The sequence below is a fragment of the Stegostoma tigrinum genome, chromosome 16 (genome assembly GCF_030684315.1).
Source record: "Stegostoma tigrinum isolate sSteTig4 chromosome 16, sSteTig4.hap1, whole genome shotgun sequence".
Classification (NCBI taxonomy): domain Eukaryota; kingdom Metazoa; phylum Chordata; class Chondrichthyes; order Orectolobiformes; family Stegostomatidae; genus Stegostoma; species Stegostoma tigrinum.
In genome coordinates, this window is record NC_081369.1 from 11,814,345 (window position 1) to 11,839,990 (window position 25,646).

Sequence of the window (25,646 nt, forward strand, 5' to 3'; positions counted from 1 at the left end):
TTGGGATGGGAAAGGCGCGATGTAAATAAAGATTTTGTTGTGGTTAAATTTTTCAATGGGAACCTGGCCAGACTCTGAGCAAAGTCCAAGCGGGAGCACTTTCTCTGACGTTAATTGAGCCTATTCAGGAACATCAGAAGAAACAGCGGCGGAGCGGTGATTGACAGGCCTATCTCAGAGCGGATTGGCCCACGGCAGTTGAGTGGCGGGTGAGCTCGCATTGCCATTGGCTCCGCCGGAGAGGGGCGGCCGGTAGCCCGCGGCCTTGGAGGTGGCGCGGATTTTCGGTTGGCGCTGAGCGGTGAGGCCTAGGGCTCGGGCCCCCCGGGGTCGCCTTGTTCTCACCCACCCTTCGGCCCAGCTGTAACTTCACTGGCCTCCGCGCTGTCTCGTCACTAAATGCGGCTTGCGGATCCCCGAGGCTGGAGTTGGAGCCCGCTCCCGGCGCCGCTGATCTCCCCATCTCGGTGTAAAAACGCCGCCCGCCGCTGATTTGGAGTAGGCAGCAGGCCCAGGCCCCGGCCCCAGGGCTGAGGCTGCTCAGCCGAGGGTAAAGCCAACATCTTCCCGGTGTCCGTAACATTCGCCGCCCGGGCATTCTGCAAAATTTCTGTTTCCCCACCCCCGCCACAACTATGCTCCAATTCCCAGACTCTTAAACTCGTTCTCCAAACCGCCCTTAACGCCATCGTCCGCTTCCAAACCCCTCTCCCAGATCATCCCAAACCCCAACCCACTGTCCTCTGAGCCTACATCACCTGAATCCTAGTCTATCCTCTTTTCCCCCGTTCTGTTTTCTGCTCAGAGCCGCTTTCTCAATCTTGTTCATTTCATTTAGCGATTATCTTCGTCTTCCTGAAGTCCTTCGTTAGGGGGTCCTTACCTATTTATATGGACAGAAGTCGCACATTTAGGTTATAGTCCAACAGGTTTGTTTGAAATCACGGGCTTTCGCGGCGTGGAATGACTTCTGACTTTGTGACCTCAGTCCGAAACTGGCACCTCTACATCATTGGCTATCACATTTATATAGAGTCAGACAGAATAGAAACGGATCCCCCTGGCCCAAGTCATCAACGCACGCCAGGTTTCCTAAACTGAACTTAGTCCCATTTACCTGAGTTTGGCCCACATCCCTCGAAATCTTTCCAATCCCTGTACCTGACTGAATGTCTCTTAAATGTTGTAATTAAATGTAAGTGCCTCTACCACTTCCGAGTTAAAATGTTTCTACTTATTCCTCTTGCAGAATCTTTCCTCCCATTGGCTGGCTTGTGTTCCTCTCTGCTTCGGGAATGGCTCAGCAAGTGGTGGATGTAGATATGCAGCCAGAGGAGGAAACTGTTCCAACCCAACTGAATCTCCATGACTTGGCTTCAATGCCAACAGGGGAAGGCCCGAGTACTGCGCCCCTTGGTGAAGAGTTAAGAGCGCTGCCTGGAAATGAGGCCGCTTCAACCGCTCACAGTGGCGGGCTGGAAGCAGCGTTACTCACTGAGGAACTTCAAAGATTGCAAGGGGCGCTGAGAACTGTAGCACAGCACTTTTCCCTTGGGCAGAGATCTGGACACCAGCGCAGGCAGTTGAGGAGGAATGGTCGCCGTCAGCCAGGAGCAAGTGTTTCCCAGAGATCATCTTCATCCAGGTAACCTCTGAAACGGTTTGGTGGTCACTTGCTTCAGCACAGGTTAATGTTGCACTGTGGCTGATTTTCTGTGTGCTTGCTGATGGTTAAATCATAAAACCCCTACAGTGTGGGAGCAACCATTTTGCCCATTCAGTCCATGCTGATCCTCCGAAGAGCATCCCACCTCCCTGCCGTATAACCCTGCGTTTCCACTGGCTAATCCACCTAGCCTGCACACCTCTGGATAGTAAAGGAAATTTAGCATGGCCAATCCACCTTGCCTGCACACTTTTTTTTTGGACTGTGGGAAGAAACTGGAGCACCCAGAGGAAATCCACTCAGACATGGGGAGAACACGCAAACTCCACACAAATAGTCACCAGAAGGTGGAACTGAACTCAGGTCCCTGGTGCTGTGAGGCAGCAGGTCTAACCACTGGCCACTGAGCCGCCATTTGAACAAGCTGGAGACTCTGGAAATTGAGAGGCTAGCATGCAGGACTTGGGAGAAATTGCACTTCAAGATGATACTAGAATGAACTATGGGTTTCTGGGTAGCAAGGCTGAGACTGGTGACTTTTCTGGAGGTGGGTATTTTGGAGATATAAATATTGTGGAATTGAATACCCAAATAAGCTGATGAGAAAATCAAGATTGTGCTTGGACTGACCCAGATGACAAGCAAAATAAATTTAGAGAAGAGACTAGAAATTATAATTTTCAGGACAGTTTGTGAGGGGAAATTATGGCTCATTCCAATAAATTGAACATTAGATGACAAGGATGATAGCACAGTGCGAATGTTACTGGACTAGTAATTTAACTGTTCACACAAATGTTGTGGGTACGTTAGTTCAGTCCCGTCATGGCAAATAGATGAATTTAAATTCAATGAACAAATCAGGAATATCAAGCTGCCTTGTGAATGATTATCATGAATCTTCCAGGTTAGCAGAAAGGGCTATCCAGTTTAGAACATAGAACATAGAAAAGTACAGCACAGTACAGGCCCTTTGGCCCATGATGTTGTGCCGTGGAATAATCCTAATCCAAAAATAAAATAACCTAACCTACATTCCCCTCAATTCACTGCTGACCATGTGCATGTCCAGCAGTCACTTAAATGACTCCGCTTCCACGACTACCACTGGTAAACTATTCCATGCGCTCACAACTCTCTGGGTGAAGAACCTCCCTCTGACGTCTCCTCTATACCTTCCGCCTAACACCTTTAAAACTATGACCCCTCGTGGCAGTCAGTCCAGACCTGGGGAAAAGTCTCTATCGACTCTATCCATGCCTCTCATTACCTTGTACACCTCGATCAGGTCACCTCTCTTCCTCCTTCCCTCCAGAGAGAAAAGTCCGAGCTCAGTCAACCTCTCCTCGTAAGACAAGCCCTCCAGTCCAGGCAGCATCCTGGTAAACCTCCTTTGCACCCTCTCCAAAGCCTCCACATCTTTCCTATAATAGGGCGACCAGAACTGGACACAGTATTCCAAGTGTGGTCTCACCAGGGTTTTGTAGAGCTGCAGCATAACCTTGCGGCTCTTAAACTCAATCCCCCTATTAATGAAAGCCAAAACACCATACGCTTTCTTAACAACCTTATCCACCTGGGTGGCAACTTTGAGGGAGCTATGCACTTGAACACCAAGATCCCGCTGTTCCTCCACACTGCCGAGAATCCTGCCTTTAATCCTGTATTCAGCATTTAAGTTCGACCTTCCAAAATGCATCACTTCGCATTTATCCAGGTTGAACTCCATCTGCCATTTCTTAGCTCAGCTCTGCATTCTGTCCTTTTGGAAATCAGCTGTCTTTACCTAGCTTGGCCTACGTGTCAATCCAGATTGACAGTAATGTGATTGTCTGTCTCTTAACTGCCTTCTGAATGAAGTAGTAAGCCACTCGTATCAATGGTAACTGGAGATGGGCAACAAATGCTTGCTTTGCCAGTGATGCCGCAATCCCGCCAAGGAAGGAAAATAACTCATCATCTTAATTAGAAGAGATTACTGCAGGAGTTCCTGAGTAATCGCCCAGGCCAAATTATTTTCAGCTCCTTGCAACAGAGGTGTGGATATTTGCTGATGATTGCGCAGAGTTAAACATCATTCACAACATCTTGGGTATTGAGTTCGGCTCTGCCTGCTCCAAGACCTGAGTTTTAAAAGAGAAAGTAACATTCATATCATGTGAGAACTGGGCAGTAACCATCACAAACTAGGGAGAGTTCAACCACCTGCCCTTGATGTTGTACCACATGACCATTGCTGAATCTCCCATCAGCACCCTGGGGGTTACCATTGACCAGATATTTAATTGGTCCAGCCACATGAATATTTTAACTGCAAAGATCAGATGAGGTTGGAAAATACTCTGGCTAGAAACTCCACACAAAGCTCTCCAAAACTTATCCACCAACTACAGGGAACAAGTCAGTGGTGTGTTGTAGTATGATAGATTTCTCAGCCTGAACGTGAGTAAGCAACAGTCTTTTTTACAACAGTTCGGTGTTTTATGATCTATCATTTTATTTCAAATCTGTTGGTTAAGTGAATTTCCATTTTCTCAGCTGCACTGTCCTGTTATGACTCACTGGGGCGATGCACTGCGAGTTGAGACCCATTATTCCTGGAACCATCAGAAAAGTTAAACATTTTACAAAGCAATCAAAGTTCCTCAATTGACCTGACCTTCAGACCCAGGTTGATAGAAAGCATAGACCAGGTTTCTTTACTGAATGAAAATTTCTATTTATTACAAATAAATAGACACCGACATAGAGTAAACAGTTATAAACTCCTTAGCATATAGTACTACTAATTAAGACTCCAATCCCCTTATAAACTCCTCTTGACACACACAAATGCAGGCAAACAGGATAAATAGAATATGGACAGGAGAAAAAAAACAGGAACAATAGTGGTCTAGGCCCGAACCGTCAGCTTTTGTGCTCCTAAGATGTTGCTTGGCCAGCTGTGTTCATCCAGCTCCACACTTTTTGTTATCTCAGATTATCCAGCATCTGCAGTTCCCATTATCTCTGATCACAATAGTTCAGTAGTCTTTTTCCTGGGTATTCTTGAGTTGATCCTATGACAATCTACTGGCCAGCACATTGCTTCATGTGACTTTCTCTGCTTTCTTCTACTGGTTGGGAGGAGACAAAAGGTTGTCTGGTACACCTTTTTTAAAAAGTTAGTGATTTACCAGCTAAAAGTCACAGTTTACAACCACTCTTCCAGGAAAGATCAACTGGTTTTCTTCAGGTTTAAAGTCAGTTTTGAATGTGGAGAACAGAGAGTTTGATTTTGAGCTGGGGAAGAACTGAAATCTGTCTGTTTGTCTTTGTCTCTCAGAACTGCTTACTTGTCCACAGACTGATCAAGTTCTTGTTGTCAGCAAAAGCAGTAAGACACGATCCCATAATTACTGGTTTTTCAAACTGTTGTTTACATGATGTCTGCCATGAGTGTCAGGTTACTTGCTTTCAAAACTATAGTCATCCTTTCAAATGCTCATTATACAGATGACGTTTTCTCATTTCGGTCTCCAGTTTCTAAAAACATAAACTGAAAATATCCAACCCTTCGAGGTGGAATTTGAATTTATCTCCAGACCATTCATTCAAGCCATGGGATTACTAGTTCAGTAACATTATTCTATTATTCCCAAGAATTAACTTTCAGAACAGCAGCAGCATTGGGATGTTGCTGGATGGGCAGGTTAGAAACAGCTGATTCCGAATTTGGCCTCATGCTTTGCCTGTCCTCGGTGTTAAGTGGGAGTGGCAAGGAAGGGGCTTTTCTCTGTGTTTGATCCCATGCTGTGCCTATCCTGGGATTATTTGATGGGTATGGTGTTAAGGAACCTTTTGCTTTCAAAGACTAGAACAGCTGATGTATGATACCAGAACATTAATGTTGAAAGAGAGAGAGAATGTAGCTATCGATGCATTGTCCTTTTAAACATTCAGAACAAGTGGCTTTGCATCTTTAAAAACTTCCAACTGCCATCTAGGTTTGTGGGAAGGATCAGAAAATGGAGGTGCCCCAGTTTGATTAAAAACTGGATTTAGACCCTAAATCTGTCACAGCCAGGACTTTATCAGCTAGGTACTGATGCACTGGTCCTTGATTCTCTCTCCCAAAGGCACTGCTGCACTTCACTCAGTTTCTGTCCCAGAATCAATACTTACAAAGGTCCCAAGTGAATTAAGAAAGCTCTTTGGAGTAGAAGCTGCAGGTCGGACAGATATGCTTTGACTGAAGATGCTGCTAACACTTTTTATCTTCTGCTGTATGGAATGTGACTTGTGTGCAACCCTCCTATTTCCAGATCTGGAGCTCTAGACAACTACTTCCGTGTTAACAGGCAGCAGCACACAGAATTGGTTAGGTCAGCAACTGAATATGGAGATGAGATGAGCAGCGAAGATTCGAGTACCGATTTGAGCACTGATCTCAGTGAGTCAGAGGAGAGCGGCAGCACCACGGAAATAGAGGATGAATATGAGGGCGATGAGTCTGCAGCAGCTTCGTCAGGTGAGTAAGTTTTACTGACACTTGATAAACTTAAATTCACCTCTTTATATTTGTAGGATAAAGCACAAAAGAATGAATTCCTTTTGTATCTTTATTAGGATTTCAAATCTCTGTAACTTGCTCCCATGTTCCCATTATACTTCGAAATTCTTGTTCCTGTTTTGAGCCCAAGATCAGCAATTGGAAAAGTTGACTGGGTAGAACTTTGCTTCTGATATCTAGCATTTACTTACCACTCAGCACTTAAGGAATACTGTTATCAGAGAGGTTAGGGTTAATTGCTGCAACTGGCCAGAGTGTCACATAATGTGTCATTATTTGAAAATAGCAACGTGTGTGCAGTCATGATTGCAATATTTGGTGGTATTTCTTCCCAAATTGGGAGAGAGTAACAAATGTATTTATTAATATCCCATTGAAGAATGAACAGGGATTAAGTTGACTTTTTGACATGTCATCTGCTGCAATTTAGTTGAAGCACTTGATTGCTGCCTTGTCCAGTATATTATGATGATGATAAGTCGCCTAACCCCAACTGACTCGGCTACAAGGCGTTTTTTTTTTAGTGCAATGAGGGGAGGAGGAAAAGAAAAGTGCAGCTGAGGGAGAACCCTGACAGTTTGGAATTAGTTCTTGCACTACTATAGGGAAAACAAGAAGCTGTTTTGTGATAATAAAATGTGAGGCTGGATGAACACAGCAGGCCTAGCAGCATCTCAGGAGCACAAAAGCTGACGTTTCGGGCCCAGACCCTTCATCAGAGAGGGGGAATGGGGTGACGGTTCTGGAATAAATAGGGAGAGAGGGGGAGGCGGACCGAAGATGGAGAGAAAACAAGATAGGTGGAGAGCAGAGTATAGGTGGGGAGGTAGGGGAGGATAGGTCAGTCCAGGGAAGACGGACAGGTTGAGGTGGGATGAGGTTAGTAGGTAGGAGATGGAGGTGCGGCTTGGGGTGGGAGGAAGGGATGGGTGAGAGTAAGAACAGGTTAGGGAGGGCAGAGACAGGCTGGACTGGTTTTGGGATGCAGTGGGTGGAGGGGAAGAGCTGGGCTGGCTGTGTGGTGCAGTGGGGGGAGGGGACGAACTGGGCTGGTTTTGGGATGCGGTGGGGGAAGGGTAGATTTTGAAGCTGGTCAAGTCCACATTGATACCATTGGGCTGCAGGGTTCCCAAGCGGAATATGAGTTGCTGTTCCTGCAACCTTCGGGTGGCATCATTGTGGCACTGCAGGAGGCCCATGATGGACATGTCATCTAAAGAATAGGAGGGGGAGTGGAAATGGTTCACGACTGGGAGGTGCAGTTGTTTGTTGCGAACCGAGCGGAGGTGTTCTGCAAAGCGGTCTCCAAGCCTCCGCTTGGTTTCCCCAATGTAGAGAAAGCCACACCGGGTACAATGGATACAGTATACCATTGGCAGCAACTCATATTCCGCTTGGGAACCCTGCAGCCCAATGGTATCCATGTGGACCTCACCAGCTTCAAAATCTCCCCTTCCCCCACCGCGTCCCAAAACCAGCCCAGTTCGTCCCCCCCCCCCACTGCACCACACAACCAGCCCAGCTCTTCCCCTCCACCCACTGCATCCCAAAACCAGTCCAGCCTGTCTCTGCCCTCCCTAACCTGTTCTTCCTCCTCACCCATCCCTTCCTCCCACCCCAAGCCACACCTCCATCTCCTACCTACTAACCTCATCCCACCTCAACCTGTCCGTCTTCCCTGGACTGACCTATCCCCTCCCTACCTCCCCACCTATACTCTGCTCTCCATCTATCTTGTTTTCTCTCCATCTTCGGTCTGCCTCCCCCTCTCTCCCTATTTATTCCAGAACCGTCACCCCATTCCCCATCTCTGATGAAGGGTCTAGGCCTGAAACGTCAGCTTTTGTGCTCCTGAGATGCTGCTTGGCCTGCTGTGTTCATCCAGCCTCACATTTTATTATCTTGGATTCTCCAGCATCTGCAGTTCCCACTATCAGCTGTTTTGTGAGTATTTCCTAAGTGATTATGATCTGTCATTAGGACCAAAAATGGTATACAGATTGGTGAAGTTAATGAAATATATAAAATTCAACATAAGTGAATAACACAATTATTTCATTAACATTCATTAAAACAGCATAACAAGTGCTGTGTCAAGGCTGCAGCAACTTCCATCTCCCTGATATACCCATTGCAATCCAAGAAAAACATGTCTATAATAAGTACTTGTGGCTGAAAGATCTTCAGCACAGAATAATTGAACTGGAGGCTGAACTGCAGTTTCTGTAATGCAACAAGGAAGGGACGGGTTATCTGGATGCTTTGTACCAAGCGGTTGCCATACCACTCTGGATATGGTCTTCTGATTTGGTCAGAGACATGAAGGTGTAACTGCAAGTGAGGCAGAAAAGAGAACCCAGAGAGCAGAACTGTCCATCCCTGGATGAGAGCAGGGACAGCAGGATGAATGAGCAAACTGAATACAGGATCACGATACAAGAGACAATTAAGTGGGATTGGAGGCTGAAGCAGCAAGGAATGTAGTAACTGTAGGTATCCAGTGGGTGATTGAAACTGTTCTCTGAAACAAAGAGCGAGAGTCCAGGTGGCTAACTGCCTACACAGTGCCAGGATTCTGGACATCTATTGCACATTCACATATTTTCTCAACACACTAGGTTTGTTGCTTTCCATATGCTGTTTCAGATGTGCTTTTGTCATCTCTGGCTTGAAATATTTATATTATATCTTCTAATAAAATGATTGATTCCAACTATTTTAGAAGGAATGACCATTTTCTTTTGAAAGACTTGATTTGTTCCTGAAGCCCCGAGATCTGAAAGCGGTGGAACGCTCAAATTTTTAACTTTATTTCAAACTGTATTCCTCAATTTAGCCATACATTGTAGACATGGACCTGCTATCTAACATTGTGCAGCTCAAATGATTCTGCCAGGAGCACACTTTTATTATTGTGTTGAAACTTTGGTGATCAAGACAACGCTTTTGCTTTGACCCATACCCCCCCCCCCCCCTTCATCTTCTGAATCTTCTGTTTCATCTTCAGATTTGAATACATCTAGGACAGTTGGAGATAATGCAGTGTACTTTGAACCACATCTGAAACATTGATTATATCCTGGGCATTTTTGCGGTTCATTCTTTTATTCTAAATCCTACATTCATTTCTCATCGCAAGATTACCAAAAGCAATTTTTTTCTTTTGTTAAAGATTATTGTGAACTGTTGACTGACTTTTATCTAGTTGGTCTTGCTGGCCTGTAAACATTTGTACTTCATTTTTTCTTATGGCTGACTGCCTCATTTACACTGTGAATACTTCTGGGAAGTGATGTTTTCCAAGGAAATGTTTGTGCTTTTAGCATTTGTGCTCGTAATGTTTATATGCAAATTTAATTCCCTTCTAAACAACAAGTTTATCCATTAAAGATACTTTGACATAGTCTAATAATTAAAATGCTAGGAGACTAAACTTTCAAGATCAATTCTTCTGCAATCTGCTGACTTCCAATTGGTACTCTTCTGAAGAACTGTCTTCACTACTGCATTTGTCAAAACCTAATCACACCTCCAGCATACAGAAAATCATCTTTTCGATCAATTTTATTTGTGCAAATTACGGGAGATTAGCTCAGTTGCTTCCTTGCCGACTTAAAAGCACCTAATGCGGTAAGGACATTGTGGATTTTAAATAAAGGAGAACATGGCCTAAATTGCTCTCCAGTTTCTAAGCAAGGTTGATCTTGTTAAAATTAGCTGTGTCTAGCTGAAAAGTATGATGTGGAGTTGCCAGCGTTGGACTGGGGTGGACAAGGTCAGAAATCGCACAACACCAAGTTATAGCCCAACAGGTTCATTTGAAAACATAAGCTTTAGGAGGTTCACTCTTCAGGTCCATTTTCATTTGTGGAAGAAAGTTCCAAACTCACCTTTTGTGAGTACAAGGGATGAAATATTGTAGGTGAAAGGTAATGCTGAATTTGAACAAAAAATCAGAAAATATGAAAAGCATGTTTTGAAGTTCGTACCATTGGGTGATGCCAATTTTTTTTTTTGGTTATGTTTCTTATGCACATCTCTGACAAATTCTGCAGTGCAGGTCGGTTTTTAATTTTTTTTCTTCAGGAAGGTAAATGTGGCCCTTTAGCTTGGGAAATTTAAAAAGGTCAGAAGAATACTGAAAACTACCTTCGTACTCAAGGTAATCAGTAAGATTCAGTATGATTTCATGAAAGGGAAATCATGTTTTACAATTTTGTTGCAGTAACATGTCCTTAGAATGCTGGTGACATTGTGACCTGTTGTTTGCACCAGATCCATTTTCACGTAGAAGTGAAATAAGACACAATACCTTTTCATGATGAGGAAATTTCTCAAATTTTTTTTTAATATCTTAAGTTAAATTTAACTGGAACCTTTTTCCTAATGTTGTTAAGCTTTCTGTGTTTAGTCATAGGATTGCGTTTGAACTGAATTGATGAATAGTTTTGTGTCTTTGCTGATGTCAGATTATCTTAAAGACATGACCAATTCACAAATGGCCTTTTGTGAAAATATTTGGAATGCTTACCAGATCTGGGATGCATTTAACTCTAGTCCTGCACCCACTGGTTGACTCTTCGTAGCCCTCTGAGGTAGCCAAAACACATCCCTATGTGGAAAATAGTGTAGAGTTTCTGCAGTGTGTTTTAATGGTGAGGGAACAGCAGGTACTGGCATTCTTAAAAAAATAATTTGTGCCCATTCATGGTCTGAACTAATGACATGACACATATCATAAGTATCCTGTCTGTTTGTTACTTTTGCAGCTCCTGCTAGTGCTCCAACCCTAGTTAATCCCTCACCACCTCAGGTTGTCGAGGCTGGAGATTCACAACCCGTGCATCAAGAGCAGGTAAGCTGTTTCAAAATCTGTATATGTCTTGTCCGGTGAACTATCTCAAATCTCCACATTCATTCATTGTGATCTAGAATCACAGAAAGCCTTCAGCGTGGACGCAGTCCATTCGGCTCATTGAGTCCACACCAACTCTCCTAAAAGCATCCCCATCACTGCCCCACCGCCACCCTGACGTTATCCCTGCAATTCTCATTATCAGGGTAGGAATGTGAATTTAGTAGATTGGCCTTGATAGTTTTGATTGGTGGAGCAGGCTTGACAGGCTGAGCAGCAAAACTCCTGCTCCAAATCCTTTTTATATGTAGAAAGGGAGTGAGTGATTACGTGTTTTTGTTTGCTAACGGTATGAAGGAGTGAGAAAAATGGAATCAAAATGGGCAAATGAAGTTAGGATTTAGATTGATGATAAGATGACTTGCTCATGTTTTATTCAGTAGGTTTGCTTTGATGATGTGTGCAATGTATCGTGGTTTAGATATCACAGATTGACATTCCAGTATTTTGTACAACCAAGCAATGTTTTGTCCAAGCCATGCAATTATGTAGCAGTCTGAACATTGTTGCACCCATTTTAAAAAAAAAAAAATCAACTTGTACTCAGAAGAAATTAGAAGTAACATTGGTCATGAGGTGCTGGGACATGGCCTTGTGTTCCCAATTGCCCTACCAATATTCAGCAGACTGAGAAAAATAAATGGTAAGCCATTAAAGTGACTCTTTATGGAGTGGCTTGCAAGTTCTGCTTATACTTTTGAGACTGTGTGGATGAATTGAACAAATATGGAGAGAGGTGATTTAGGTTATGGGAGTGTATTTTAATGCAAAATAACTGATGGAATTTGTAACTTGTAAGTTTAGCATGTCAGATATGGTCATTCTTGGCTCTGATGCACAAGGTTGTGGCTCATGTTCCACTCCAGAGAATGAAGCATACAATTTGTTTTCAAGGATAAGTGGACGCGGTCTGTTTCCAGGCATTTGGGTTTCACACCATATTCAGTTTGGTTTCGTTGCGTTACACACGAATAAATGGTAAAATTGTTTAAATCTTGAAATAAAAAGATTAGTATTTAATATCGGACACATTGATTAGAAGAAAGTGAAGCAAAATGCATGGCTTATTTTTATGAATGTGTGGTCAATTAACTACTGACGTGGATTTGTAGCTGTCATGAACGCTACTGAGGACTGGATATCAAGATACGGTTCCCTGTGCATGCACTAGTTAAGACGCTGATCCAGTACAGTTATTGGAAAAAATAAATGAAAGAGCAGAAAAGAAGCTGTGAGATCTGTTGAGAAGTGGTTTTTTAAGGCCTTGCTTGTTGCAACTTAAGTGAAAACTCCTCCCTGTGGGGTACTACATTGAACAAATTCTTCAATCCACTTTTGTTGTTGGTCCTTCTGCATTCAAATGAAAGCATTACGCTGTTGTAAATCCAAAACCATCTTGAACAGTTCACAAGAACAGGAGTGATGATTTAGAATGTTGAAAAATGTTAAAGTTTAAGGAGATTTAGAAAGTGTTCTTGTTCTAATAGGTTGTGTGATACATGTGAAGTAGATCCAAAGAGGTTTTGCAGAATCCTTCTGCCTCTAACTGAATGTTTTGTCTTTAGGACAGTACAATCTTGCATTCAGAAGACAATTTGAATGTGAAAGAAGCAGCATGTGCCAAAGACACCAAGCCTGCCTTTGATGATGAAGGGAATACGTGCTCAATCTGCTTTGAGCCATGGACGAATGCAGGAGAGCACCGTCTTGTTACTCTGCGGTGTGGTCACCTCTTTGGCTATACCTGCATTGATCGGTGGCTGAGGAAACAAGGAGGAAAATGTCCACAGGTAGGTCTTCAGCATGCTTTTGCGCGGGGCGGCGGGGGGGAGAGAGAGAGAGAGGGAATAAAAAAACTTCTATTTATGTTAGACATTCCCTGTAGCGAAAACTGCCCAAATAAATTGAACCACTGAGCTGGAGTCGATGTTGGCTACAACCTTCCTTGTTCTGATTATAACGGTTTTTGCTGCCTTTCAACAGGAGGGAGGAGAGCAATAAATGACATTTGAAATGAAGCCTGAAGCTTACTTGTAGTTTTATGTTGTACTCACATACAGCGCGAAGTAAACTTGACTGTGTTCAAAGCGAGCAGTTTGAGAATGTTCTAGAATTTTATTTTGTTTTTCATTGAGATTTTACAGTTCTGATTGTGCTTTGCAGTAAGTGTGCTGTTTGCTTTTGAGGAGCCCTTGCTCTGCCTATCACTTGATGCTAACGCTGGTTTGCACACAAACAGTCCTGTTTGGCGGCATCACCAGGTTGGCACCTCCATTTTTCAGTATGCCTGGTGCTGCTCTTGGCATGTCCTCCTACAATCTCTCTTGAACCAGCTTTGCTCTCAGGGTTGATGGTAATAGTTGAGTTGGGGATACACTAGGCCATGGGGCTGCAGGTCGTGCTGGAGTACAATTCCACTACTGTTGGTGGCCCACAGCACTTCATTGATGCCCAGTCTTAAGTTGCGAGCTTTATTCAAAGTCTGTCAGTTTAGCATAGTGAAGGTGCCACACAATATTATGGAGTGTATTCTCAATTTAAACACAGGACTTTATCTCCACAAGGACAGTATGGTGGTTGCTCTTAGTGATACTGTCATGCATCTGCAGCTGGCAGATTGGTAAGGATGAGGCCAAGTATTTTTTCCTCATTAGTTCCTTCACCACCTGCTACAGACCCAGTTCAGTAGCTCTGACCTTGAGCTCCCAACCAGTTCAATCAGTAGTGCTGCTACCAAGCCACTGTTGGTGGCAGACAATAAAATTCCTCAACCATAATAAATTTTGAACCCTTGCCACCCTCAAGTGCATCCTCCTAGTGTTGTTCAACATGGCAGAGTACTGATTTAGCTGTGGAGGGAGAATAGTGCATGGAACCAGCAGTAGGTTTCCTTGCTCATGTTTAACCTGAAGCAATGAGACTTCATGGGCCCATAGTCAATATTGAGGATTCTCAGGGCAGCTTCCTCCCAACTGTATACCACTGTACCACCACTTCTGGGGCTGTCCTACTGATGCAACAGCACATATCCAGTGATGATGATGGTGTTGTCTGGGACATTCTTTGACACATTCGATTCCATGAGTATGCCTTCGACTAGTCTTTGAGATAGCTGTCCCAATTTTGGCATTAGTCACCAAATGTCGTTAAGAAAGAACAATAGGGCTCTTTCTGGTGCCTCAGTCAGTACTGGTTTAATTTCTTGTTGACCTGGAGCCAGATGAGGATGGCAGATTTCCTTTCTTTTCCTTCCCATTAGTGTAGCCGGATGGCACTTTCTGACAATCGACAATATTTGCATGGTCATTAGTAGAACCTTAATTTCAGACTTCTTTTTTATTATATTCAAATTCTACCATCGGCTGTGGTGAGATTTGAACCTGGACCCCCAGATTATTTATGTGGATTTCTGGATTAATTGTCAGCAATAGTACCACTGTGTCAGTATTTAGGTTGCACTTGAGCCTCCTCCACTTGTTACTGAACGAAATACATCAACGTAAGCGTTTTTTTCCTCCTCCTTCATGTATATGTGTAGCCTTGAGTACATTACTCACTTAAATCACTATTGTACAGAGTTCCACATTTTCCATCCTCTTCTGATACATAAGTCTTTTTTTGAATTAGCTATTTTAACTTTTGTTGCCTACTTTGCAATGATGGCCTCCTGCTTTGCTCTTTCTCTACAAGTGAAAACATCCTTTCTCTGCCTAGTGTTTTCAAAACCTTTCATAATTTCCAAAATCTTTAATGGGGTCATCCTCTGCCTTTTTCTTAGAAAGGTGATACTGTCTAATCCATTAGGGCTGTTTTATAACTGCAATATTATTGATTTTGTTTTTGACTTCTACAGTGTAATAAGAAGGCTAAGCGGTCGGATGTGGTGGTGCTGTATGCCCCAACCTTGAAAGCTGTGGACACCAGTGAGCAAGAACGATTGAAAAGGTATTCGCTGACGATGCATAAATATTTGACTCTCACTTCGTTGACTCTCAGTCTTTTGCAATTGTGAAAGTACATCTAACTCCTTTAGAGGAACCATGAGGAAGATCTGATGTACTTGGAATCCTTTGTGTATTGGTCAAGTCACAAAGCTGAAAAAGTGATGTGCATATGTTTGAGAGAGCACAGGGAGGTGTTATGTGTATGACACAAAGGAGGTGCATGGGGTAGGTTACCCAAGTTCAGAATCTACAGCCTAGATGTGGACGCTGTAATGCAGTGGTTCTGAAACTGGACTAGTTTTCGGTGTAAACCATCTGACATTGATTTAAGTGATTTTTGAAGTCTTCGGATTGTCATTAAAAATGCAACCTGTCAGAGAAGGAAGTTTGCAGTCTTGTCTTCATGAGATGCCACACCCACCCCAATTGGGTTGTCCGAGATTAACTGCTCTCTTAAGTGGCTTTGTATTCCACTACTCTGCTACCACCACTTTTTTCAGGATTTGAGTATGCCACATGTTGCATATTAAGTGCTATGTATATACTTTGTGCGAATGTAGTTTAGAGGGAAGACCAGTCAACTCAGCTTGCCAAAATTACTTCACTCCTGACAGTGAATTAAAATAAAGCTGAGGAGAATGGTTTAAGGAGCTTCTTCTAAAAGGCAAAATACAAAGTTGGTCAAATAAAGTGAATCCCTTAATATCCTGGAGACCAGTTACTAGTGGTGTACCGCAAGGGTCGGTGTTGGGTCCACTGCTGTTTGTCATTTTTATAAATGACCTGGATGAGGGCGTAGAAGGATGGGTTAGTAAATTTGCAGACGACACTAAGGTCAGTGGAGTTGTGGATAGTGACGAAGGATGCTGTAGGTTGCAGAGAGACATAGATAAGTTGCAGAGCTGGGCTGAGAGGTGGCAATTGGAGTTTAATGCAGACGAGTGTGAGGTGATGCACTTTGGTCGGAGTAACCGGAAGGCAAAGTACAAGGCTAATGGTAAGATTCTTAGCGGTGTAGATGAGCAGAGAGATCTCGGTGTCCATGTACACAGATCCTTGAAAGTTGCCACCCAGGTTGACAGGGCTGTTAAGAAGGCATACAGTGTCTTAGCTTTTATTAATAGAGGGATCGAGTTCTGGAACCAAGAGGTTATGGTGAAGCTGTACAATACTCTGGTGCGGCCGCACTTGGAGTATTGTGTACAGTTCTGGTCACCGCATTATAAGAAGGATGTGGAAGCTTTGGAAAGGGTGCAGAGGAGATTTACTAGGATGTTACCTGGTATGGGGGGGAAAGTCTTACGAGGAAAGGCTGAGGGACTTGAGGCTGTTTTCATTAGAGAGAAGAAGGTTGAGAGGTGACTTAATTGAAACATATAAAATAATCAGAGGGTTAGATGGGGTGGATAGGGAGAGCCTTTTTCCTAGGATGGTGACGGCGAGCCTGAGGGGGCATAGCTTTAAATTGAGGGGTGAAAGATATAGGACAGATGTCAGAGGTGGTTTCTTTACTCAGAGTAGTAAGGGAATGGAACGCTTTGCCTGCAACGGTAGTAGATTCGCCAACTTTAGGTACACTTAAGTCGTCATTGGACAAGCATATGGACGTACGTGGTATAGTGTAGGTTAGATTGGCTTAAGATCGGTATGTCAGGTCGGCACAACATCGAGGGCCGAAGGGCCTGTACTGTGCTGTAATGTTCTATGTTCTGTGTTAGGCAGAGAGCAGAAGCTGTTGTGCCACCTCACATGCTTGAGGCTGTGTTGCCAACTTCCTAGCCTCTCCTCTTGAGGCAAAGTCCTCTTGATTGCTTGGAGGATAGGTTAGGTGCACCCCCTTAGGAAGACCGGCATTCCCAGTCTGTGCAAGTGCATATCAGCTGTCAACATAATAGCAACATAGTGATTCTGCTTACCAGAGGAAGGAACTGATAACACCAGCTCCAGAAAATCTAGTTGCACTTCAATCTTGGGTATATTGTCAAGATACTACAGCGGAAAGCAAGTTTGTTTCCCCAGGGAGTGAGGAGAAAATGCTGAAAAATCACTTCCTAAGTGCTCTTCTGTAAGTGTTCAATGGAAAGAAAACAGAAGGCAACATTCAGAACAATATTATTGCTTGGTTTTCCTTTGTCTTGCAACAACTTTGCAGATATTTCTAAAGTTTGTGCTATATTGGGTACTCAACGCATTGCAAAGAAAGGTAGGTACAATATTGGTAACTAGGAAATGTTAATTAATATTTGTTAATTCTCATTTAATACTTAGGAATTCTGTTCAGTGTTATTTCACTGTTCTCAAATTATCCCAAACTCTTCAAAATACTAGCCTGAAAATGTGGCTAGAACACCTGATCTCAATCGTTTGAAAAGGTTCACTGTGAACTGACCCCTGTGGATATGAGAGACAAACTCCCGCTTTTCCCTATGTTCCCTCTCCTCAGGGAAAGAGTCTGCCTGCCATTCGCCACTTGCCCCAAAGCAGCGTGGCTACAACAGGTTCCAAAGCTCACCGAGATCAGAAAGTTGCAGATTCATGTCCCACTGCAGGAGGTAATCAAAGTCTGACATTCCAGTGAAGTATTGAGAGAGAGCTCCAAAGTTGCTCCCTTTTGATAAAAATTAAATGAAGGCTCCATCTACCCTCGTGTTTAGAAGACCACATTAATTCAAAGAGGTGCATTCGGCTCACTCTCTCTCGTTCATATGCTGGTGAATATTTATCCCGTAACTACTGCTATTAATACACATGATCCGGTCACTTTCGCTTGGCTGTTTGTGAGATGTTGAAATTTATGCCACGTTTGTGACTGCATCCCAAAAAATAGGAAATTGCTTGAATTTTGTCCCTTTTTACCTTTACAATGTCTTTTCTCCTGGGCAGTGATCTAGAGAAGGAGCAGGTGATGCGTCGGAAAGCAGAGCTGGAATCTGCTCAGTGTCGCCTCCAGCTACAGTTCCTGACAGAAGAGTGCAGCAAATTACGTAAACAGCTGCAGGTAGGTGTCAATCTGCTGTGAGTCCTCATGAATAAGTAGAGAAAATGCAAACCTTCCAATTGGCTTCAACTCTGAACAGAATTTGTGCAATTGAATATTATTGCTGTTACAGCACGTACATGGGCCTTGAATTCTGTTAGTAAGCCTAAAGCTCTTGTGGTTTGTTTTCTTTTGACTTTTGAGGTTGGAGTAACTGATTTAACATTTTATGTTTCACAGTGTGAATTATCTACATTGTGTTTGTGTTTGTACCTACACGCTGATTACTGTACATTTGGATTCTGTGTGTGCGTGTGTATTGTTTGATTTTCCTCCATTTGTACATCTTTGGTTATAAAGCACTCACTTGTCTGCAAAGATAATTCTATGTATCTGAACAGTTATTTCTCATCGCTAAGCTTCAGTACAATTCTTCTAAGCTTCCTGTAGTTGATTAAGGAAGTTTTACATACAGTTCACCGTTTGGAACATAGGTGCAAGAGTTGATCATTTGGCACCTCAAGTATGTCCTGCTATTCAGTGAGATTGTGGCTGATCTGTGTCCTAACTCCGTACGCCTACCTTTGGCCCGTATCCCTTAATACCTTTGCTGAACAAAAATTTATCCATCCCAAATTTGAAACTAACAACTGATGCAACATCTGTTGCCGTTTGTGGAATAGAGTTCCAAACATCTACTACCCTTTGTGTGTGGAAGTCTTCCAAACATCTCTCATGAATGATTTAGCCCTAATTCTCGGAGTATACCCCCAAGTTCTCGAGTCTCCAATGAGTGGAAACAGTCTATCTTTTCTTGTTAATAATGTGAAGACTTGGATCAGATCACCCCTTAAACTTTTAAATTCTAGAGAAAAGAAAGCTAGTTTGTATAACCTCTCCTTTAGAAATTAAGCCCTGAAGTCCAGATGTTATTCTTGTAAATCAATGACTTATTCCCTCCAAGGCCAATAATTCCTTCCTAAGGTGTGCCCAGGCTTGCTCACGGTATTCCAATGGGTCTAACCAGTGTTTGTACAGGTGCAGCATGATTTCTGCATTTCTGTTCTCCAGTTGTCTTGACATTAAGGCCAGCATTCTATTAGCCGCCTTAATTATTTTCTACACTTGTTCAGGACATTTTATAATTCTGACGTATTTATACAAGGTATCCTCATCTATCCTTTTTCAGTCCATAATTAATAATCTCCCATGCTTATATTGAAATCCATTCACCAAGTCTATCAATATACCTTTATAATATTATGATATTATCTAAACAGCCTATAATGCAGCCTAACTTTGTGTCTTCAGCAAATTGGAATATATAACTTTCTGTGCCATTATCCAGGTTGTTAATAAATAACGTGAATAACTGAGGCACTCTAAGATGCTTCTGGGAGACAATCTTGCCAATTTGAATACCTGCCAATCATCACTATTTTCTGTCATCTGCTGTTCAACCAGCTTCCCAGCCATGTCACTAATTTGCCCTGAGGTCTGTGAGCTTTTTACTATGGAGAAATGGAATGTTCAGAAATAAACTGTGATGTTTTAAAAACGGTTCACATTACAGAGAAGGAGGTTCGAGAGGCCTTCGAGAATATAAAGGTGGATAAATCTCTGGGTCCTGATCTAATATATCCTGGAATGTTGTGGGAAGTAAGGGAGGAAATTACGAGACCCCTTGCAGAAATATTTGTGTCATCTATAATTACAGATGGGGTGACTAATGTTGTACCTTTTGTTTAAGAAAGATTGAATGGAGAAACCAGGGACTATAGACCTGTGAGCCAGACTTCGGTTATAGGTAAATTGTTGAAGGTAATTATAAAATATTGGATTTATGGATATTTAGAGAGGCAAAAAATGATTAGAGATAATAAGCTCTGTTGTGTGCCAGGAAAATCATCTTTCAAAAACTTGATTGAGTTTTTTGAGCAAGTTACCAAAAAGACATTAGTTGATGGTAGAGCCGTAGACATTGTTTATTTGGAATTTAGAAAAGCCTTTTGACAAGGTGCCGCATGGTAGACTAATTAGTAAAGCTAGATCAAATGGGATTCAGGGTGAGCTTGCTAATCGAATACATAATTGGCTTAACAGCAGGAGACAGAAAGTAACGGCAGAGGGTCGCTTTTAGGACTGGAGGCCTGTGACCAGCAGTATTTCACAGGGATCAGTTCTGGGTCCTCTTTTTGTTTATTATTTATATAAATGATTTGGATGAGAATACAGAAGGTGTGGTTAGTAATTTGTGGACAACAGCAAAATTGGTGGCATAGTAGACATTGAAGAAGGTTTTCTCAGATTACACCGGGATCTTGATCAAATGGGTCAGTTGGGCTAAAAAATGTCAGATGGAGTTCAATATGGATAAATGTGAGATACTGCATTTTGGTACAACAAACAAGGATAGGGCTTATACAATTAATGGAAGGGCCTTGTGTAGCGTTATTGAACAGAGCGACCTAGGGGTGCAGGTACATGATTCTTTTGAGGTTTGCGTCACATATGGACAGAGTGGTTAAAAAGGCTTTTGGCACACTTGCCTTTGCTCAGTTATTTTCAGTATAGGAGTTGGGAAGTTATTGTTGAGGTTGCATAGCGCACTGGTGAGGCCTCTTCTGGAATGTTGTGTCCAGTTCTGGTCATCCAGTTATAGAAAGGATATTACCAAGCTGGAGAGGGTCCAGTAGCGATTTACCAGGATGTTGTCAGGTATGGAAGGTTTGAATGAAGAAAGCCTGGATAGACTGGGACTTCCTTCACTGGAGCATAGGAGGTCAACAGGCAACCTCACAGAAGTTACGAAATAATGAGGGGTAGAGATAGAGTTAATAATGGTAGTTGTTTTTTCCCTGAGGATGGGTGATTTCAAGACCGGGGGATTTTTTTTTTAAGGTCAGAGGAGAGAGATTTTAAAGGCATGAGGCAAATCTTTTACACAGAGTGAAATGAACTTCCTGAACAAGTGGTTGATGTGGGTACAATTATAACATTTTAAAAGACATTTGGATTAGTATATGAATAAGGCAAGGTTTGGAAGCATATGGTCAGGAGCAGGCAAGTGGGTCAAATTTAGTTTGGAATTATGTTCGGCATGGACTGGTCTGTTCTCGTGCTGTGACTCTGACTTCTGCCTTAGTTAATGGTCTCATATGAGGGACTTCACCAAATATTTCTGGAAGTCCACAGACATTTCCCTATCCATAAACTTAGTCACCTCCTCAAAAAAGTGTCAGGCATGTCCTACCTGTCATGGTTCTCCCTGATTAACTGAAAATTTTCAAGGTGTTCGGTTACCTTATCCTTGGTTACAGACCTCAACAAGTTCCCCGCTGCAGTTTTTGAGCTAATGGCTCTGTGATTCTTTGGTTTTCCTCTCGCCCTTTTTAAAAAGTGGAGTGACACATGCAATTGTCCAATCTAGAGGGACAACTCCTGTATCTAGGGAGCCCTGGAGGATTACAGTTTTTAAAAAATCTACAATATGCTCCCATTACTTCCTTCAATGCCCTCATATAGAAAACATCAGGTCCTGGGGTTCGGTCACTCTTTAGTTACATTTAATTTCCTAATTATCAATGTTTTACTTGCATTTTAATTTAGTCCCTGTTGTTTATCCAGTATTGTCTCCTGACTTGTGGCAAGCTATCCTTTTCTATTCCAAATACTGAGGCAAAGTACTTACCCATCATGTCTGCACAGTTTGTGCTTGACAGTGAACTGTGAGTTGAGAAAATTTGCTTTAAATTTGTGAGCATATTCTAAGCCACGGTTGGCCTCAAGGTAATTCTCCTTGCTCGGTGTTGTCTGATCTTCAGGTGTACTTCCGTTGAGTGATGATCTCTTGATAATTCTGCTGAGAGATGAAGGGCAAAGCCCAGTTGTGAAATTGCCTTTGAAACGCTTACCTTTTTTTTTTGCTGGCAAATCCCCCATGCTCCGTATACTTTCTTCCCTATTTCGCTGAATGCCTTTTGTGATTTCCCCCACGAAAGCTAGTTGCATTCAATTCTTGTGATATTGGGAACTGCAGATGCTGGAAAATCCAAGATAACAAAGTGTGAAGCTGGATGAACACAGCAGGCCAAGCAGCATCTCAGGTGCACAAAAGCCGATGTTTCGGGCTTAGACCCTTCATCAGAGAGGTGGATGGGGAGAGGGTTCTGGAATAAATAGGGAGAGAGGGGGAGGCAGACCGAAGATGGAGAGAAAAGAAGATAGGTGGGGGCTTTTACAACAATTGACAGTGCTATTAGATTGCCTTTTAATGGCAGATTTTTATCTTAAATTCACATTTTGCCATCTGCCATTATGGAATTGAAACCCACGTACCCAAAACATTAATTTGAGATTCTGGATTGCTCGTCAGCACAATGCTGCTGGTGGCCACCTCATGCATGTGTCTAACTTTATATTGAATTGGCACTGGCACACAGACTTAGGCTTGACCCTGTTTGCTAGTGATCTGGTATTGTGCTGACCCTGGCACTCTAGGTTTCTGTCTGAAGCATGAACTGCCTGAACACACATGCGCATGTAAAAAAGAAGGTGGGTTAAAGCCTCATAGCCATCTGGTTCAGATTTAGTGCTGACATCCGGTGTTTATTCCTTCCCGATACAATGGTGGAACAGGGACAGCCGGCCAGTGATGCTTACATCCCACAAGTGAACAATTCAGGCTGCATAGGTGAGTGTAATGGCCAACACTAAGGAGAAGCTGAAGGTGGATAAATCACCAGATGGACTACATCTCAGGTTTCTGAAGGAGATAGCGGAGGAGGTTGTGGCGGCCTGGGGTCATCTTTCTGGAATCACTGGAGTCAGGAAAGTACCCAGACAACTGGAAAATAGCTAATGTAAAACTCTCTTGTTTAGGAAGGGTGGGAGGCAGAAAACAGGAAATTATAGGCTGATTAGCTTGACCTTGGTCGTTAGTAAAATTTTGAGTCCATTATTAAAGATGAGATTGCAGAATACTTGGAAGTGCGTGGTAAAATATAGTGCAGTCAACACTGCTTCATCAAGGCAAGGTCAGGCCTAATAAATCTGTTAGAATTCTTCAAGGAGGTAACCAGTAAGTTAGACAAAAGACAGCCAATGAATGTGATCTATGTAGATTTCCAGAAGGCCTTTGACATGGTGCCACACAAGAGGTTGCTAAACAAAACAAGAGGTAATGGTGTTAGAGGCATGGTTGGAAGATTACTCTCTGTTTTCTGCCAGTCAGCCAGAGGTAGAGGTCTTTTTTCAGGATGGCAGCTGATGACTAGAGTTCTGCAGGGCTCCGTGTTGGGACCACAACAGTTTGTGTTAAATAGTAACGATTTTGATGAAGGAACCAGGGTATTGTTGCTAAGTTTGCAGATTACACCAAGGTAGGTGGAAGGGCAGATAGTGTTGAGGAAGTGGTGAGGCTGCAGAACGACTTGGACAATCTAGGAAAGTGGGCAAAGAAATGGAAGATGGAATATAATGTGGGAAGGTGCGAGGTTATGTTCTTAGTAGGAAGAATATAGACAGAGTATTTTACAAATGGGAAAAGGCTTTGGAAGTCTGAAGCACAAACAAATTTGGAATTCAGGACTCTTGTATGGCGAACGTGCAGGTTCAGTTGGCAGTTTTGCATTCACTTTAAGAGGAATGGTACATAAGAAAAGAGATTTATTGTTGAGGCTGTATAAGGCTTGGGGCAGACTGCATTTGGAATATTGTGAGTAGTTTTGAGCCTCCTATTAGAGAAAGGATGTGTTGGTGTTGGAGATGATCCAAAAAAGGTTACAAAAATGATCCCAGGGATGAAAGGCTTGTCATGAGGAGCAACCAAGGACTCCAGGTCTATATTCCATGGAGTTTAGAAGGTTGAGGAGAGATCTCATTGAAACTTTCAGAATACAATATAGACTGAACATGAAGATGATGTTTCCACGAGTTGGAGAGACGAGGACCTGAGGTCACAGTCTCTGAGTGAAGGGAAGACCCTTTAGAACGGAGATGAAGAGGAATTAAATCAAGCTTAACAGTTTAATTTATTTTTTAAACAGTAACAAGACTCTGTAAATAATGCAAGTTCAAACAAAGCTGTGGTTACTGGCCACACAGTTCTCCTGTAATGCGATAGTTGCATTCTGATCTCACGCTTTGGAAAACTGCATTATAGGGAAATCACTATACCTGTACAGCAGAAAGTTCCCGTTATCCAAACAGCATCCACTATTCATCAGTCACATAACTAGCAATTCACGTTCACGAAACATGCATTATAGCAGAACTATCTGTACCACCATTAGGTGAAACGTTGCAGCTGGTGATCACACAAGATGAGAGTTGAATCTGAATATGGCAAAAATGACTGCGTCTGCTGCTCAAAACAGGAGATAATTAAACCGACCACCACAGTTTTTGCATTAAATGTGAAACTATTTGCAAAATTAGGAACACAGAGACAATTTGAAGAAGTCTGTAAATTTCTTTGCAAATTTGTGCCCCTGGCAACTATTGTAGTCTGAGTGTTAACGTTGGTTACCCTACAACAGCAGTGCAGTCTATTCCGTAGACATCAGGCTCCAGTTTGCAATGAAATTTACAGATTGATTATTATCTTTTGCGGTTCCTTTGCTCTTTCAATGAGATTAAAATTTAAATTAACAAAGAGTTGTAGATGCTGGAAATCTGAAACAGAAACAGAAATTCTCTGGACCTGAAACATTGGCTCAGCAGGTCTACCAGCAGAGAAAACAGAGGTTCCCCTGTTTTTGTTTAAAATTTTAATATTATTCTAGTGTGACATCACAGGTGCACAGATGCATCATGGTTGTTATTTTTGCATTTGGACAGACTATCCCCCTATTCAACATGTTTGTGAATATTGCACTGGTGTATCTGATGGACAAGCAGGACAGCATTGCCTTAAATTTCTATGTTTTAACTGCATGTGCACAAATGCAAGAAGTTCCTGTCTCTTTCTTTCAGTGACTGTTGCAAGCTTCTTCATTATAATGGCCAGAACTTTCAGACTACGTTTGTCGTGAAATAGCAGTTTACTCTCTTATTGGAAATATTATCCTCTCTTGGAGGTTCTTGAGCCTATGACAAGAGGAACTAAATCCAATTTTGTTGGGCTGTTTAACAGTGTGATGTCTCTGTAGGCAGAAAAACTTTCCAACATTTGAATCTCACTCTGCAGAAATGCTGAGTGCTGTTCTGTAGATTTGTCATCTCTATCAACCTCAAACCAGTCCAATACATTTATTTAAAACAGAATTCCATTATCCAAGGCAAGTATTTGAACACTAGAACACTAATATTAGGCTGGGTATCATTTGGGTTGTTGATCAGTCTGCTGACTTTTAAAGTGATTTCAAATCTGTAGATTTTGATCCACTTTGTTAAAGCTGTGATGTTCTGTAATTGCTGAATTGATGAGTGATTTTGATGTTGCACTCAATCAAATGTTTATTGAAACTTATTACAGTCATAGTTCAAATCCTGAGCTCTAGACCTCTGCACTGGGTCAAACAACTAAATTAAAAACAAAAAGAGGATAGGGAGATGGATTAAATCCAATGTGGTCAGCTTAGTGTTTAATA

At 42.5% G+C, this 25,646-nt stretch overlaps 1 protein-coding gene across 2 annotated transcripts in view; it reads left to right on the forward strand.

Moving 5' to 3' along the window:
- Window positions 1-254: 254 nt before the first annotated feature.
- rfwd3 (ring finger and WD repeat domain 3) overlaps window positions 255-25,646 on the forward strand; it is a 35,685-nt gene continuing 10,293 nt past the window's right edge. The window contains exons 1-7 of one of the 2 annotated variants that reach the window (XM_059651615.1): window positions 255-550; window positions 1,250-1,645; window positions 5,971-6,176; window positions 10,988-11,073; window positions 12,699-12,923; window positions 14,987-15,078; window positions 17,961-18,075. In XM_059651615.1, the coding sequence (XP_059507598.1) occupies window positions 1,296-1,645; window positions 5,971-6,176; window positions 10,988-11,073; window positions 12,699-12,923; window positions 14,987-15,078; window positions 17,961-18,075 (1,074 nt within the window). In that variant the 5' untranslated portion in view covers window positions 255-550; window positions 1,250-1,295. The remainder of the gene's footprint in view (window positions 551-1,249; window positions 1,646-5,970; window positions 6,177-10,987; window positions 11,074-12,698; window positions 12,924-14,986; window positions 15,079-17,960; window positions 18,076-25,646) is intronic. The other variant, XM_059651616.1, reaches the window with a different exon arrangement.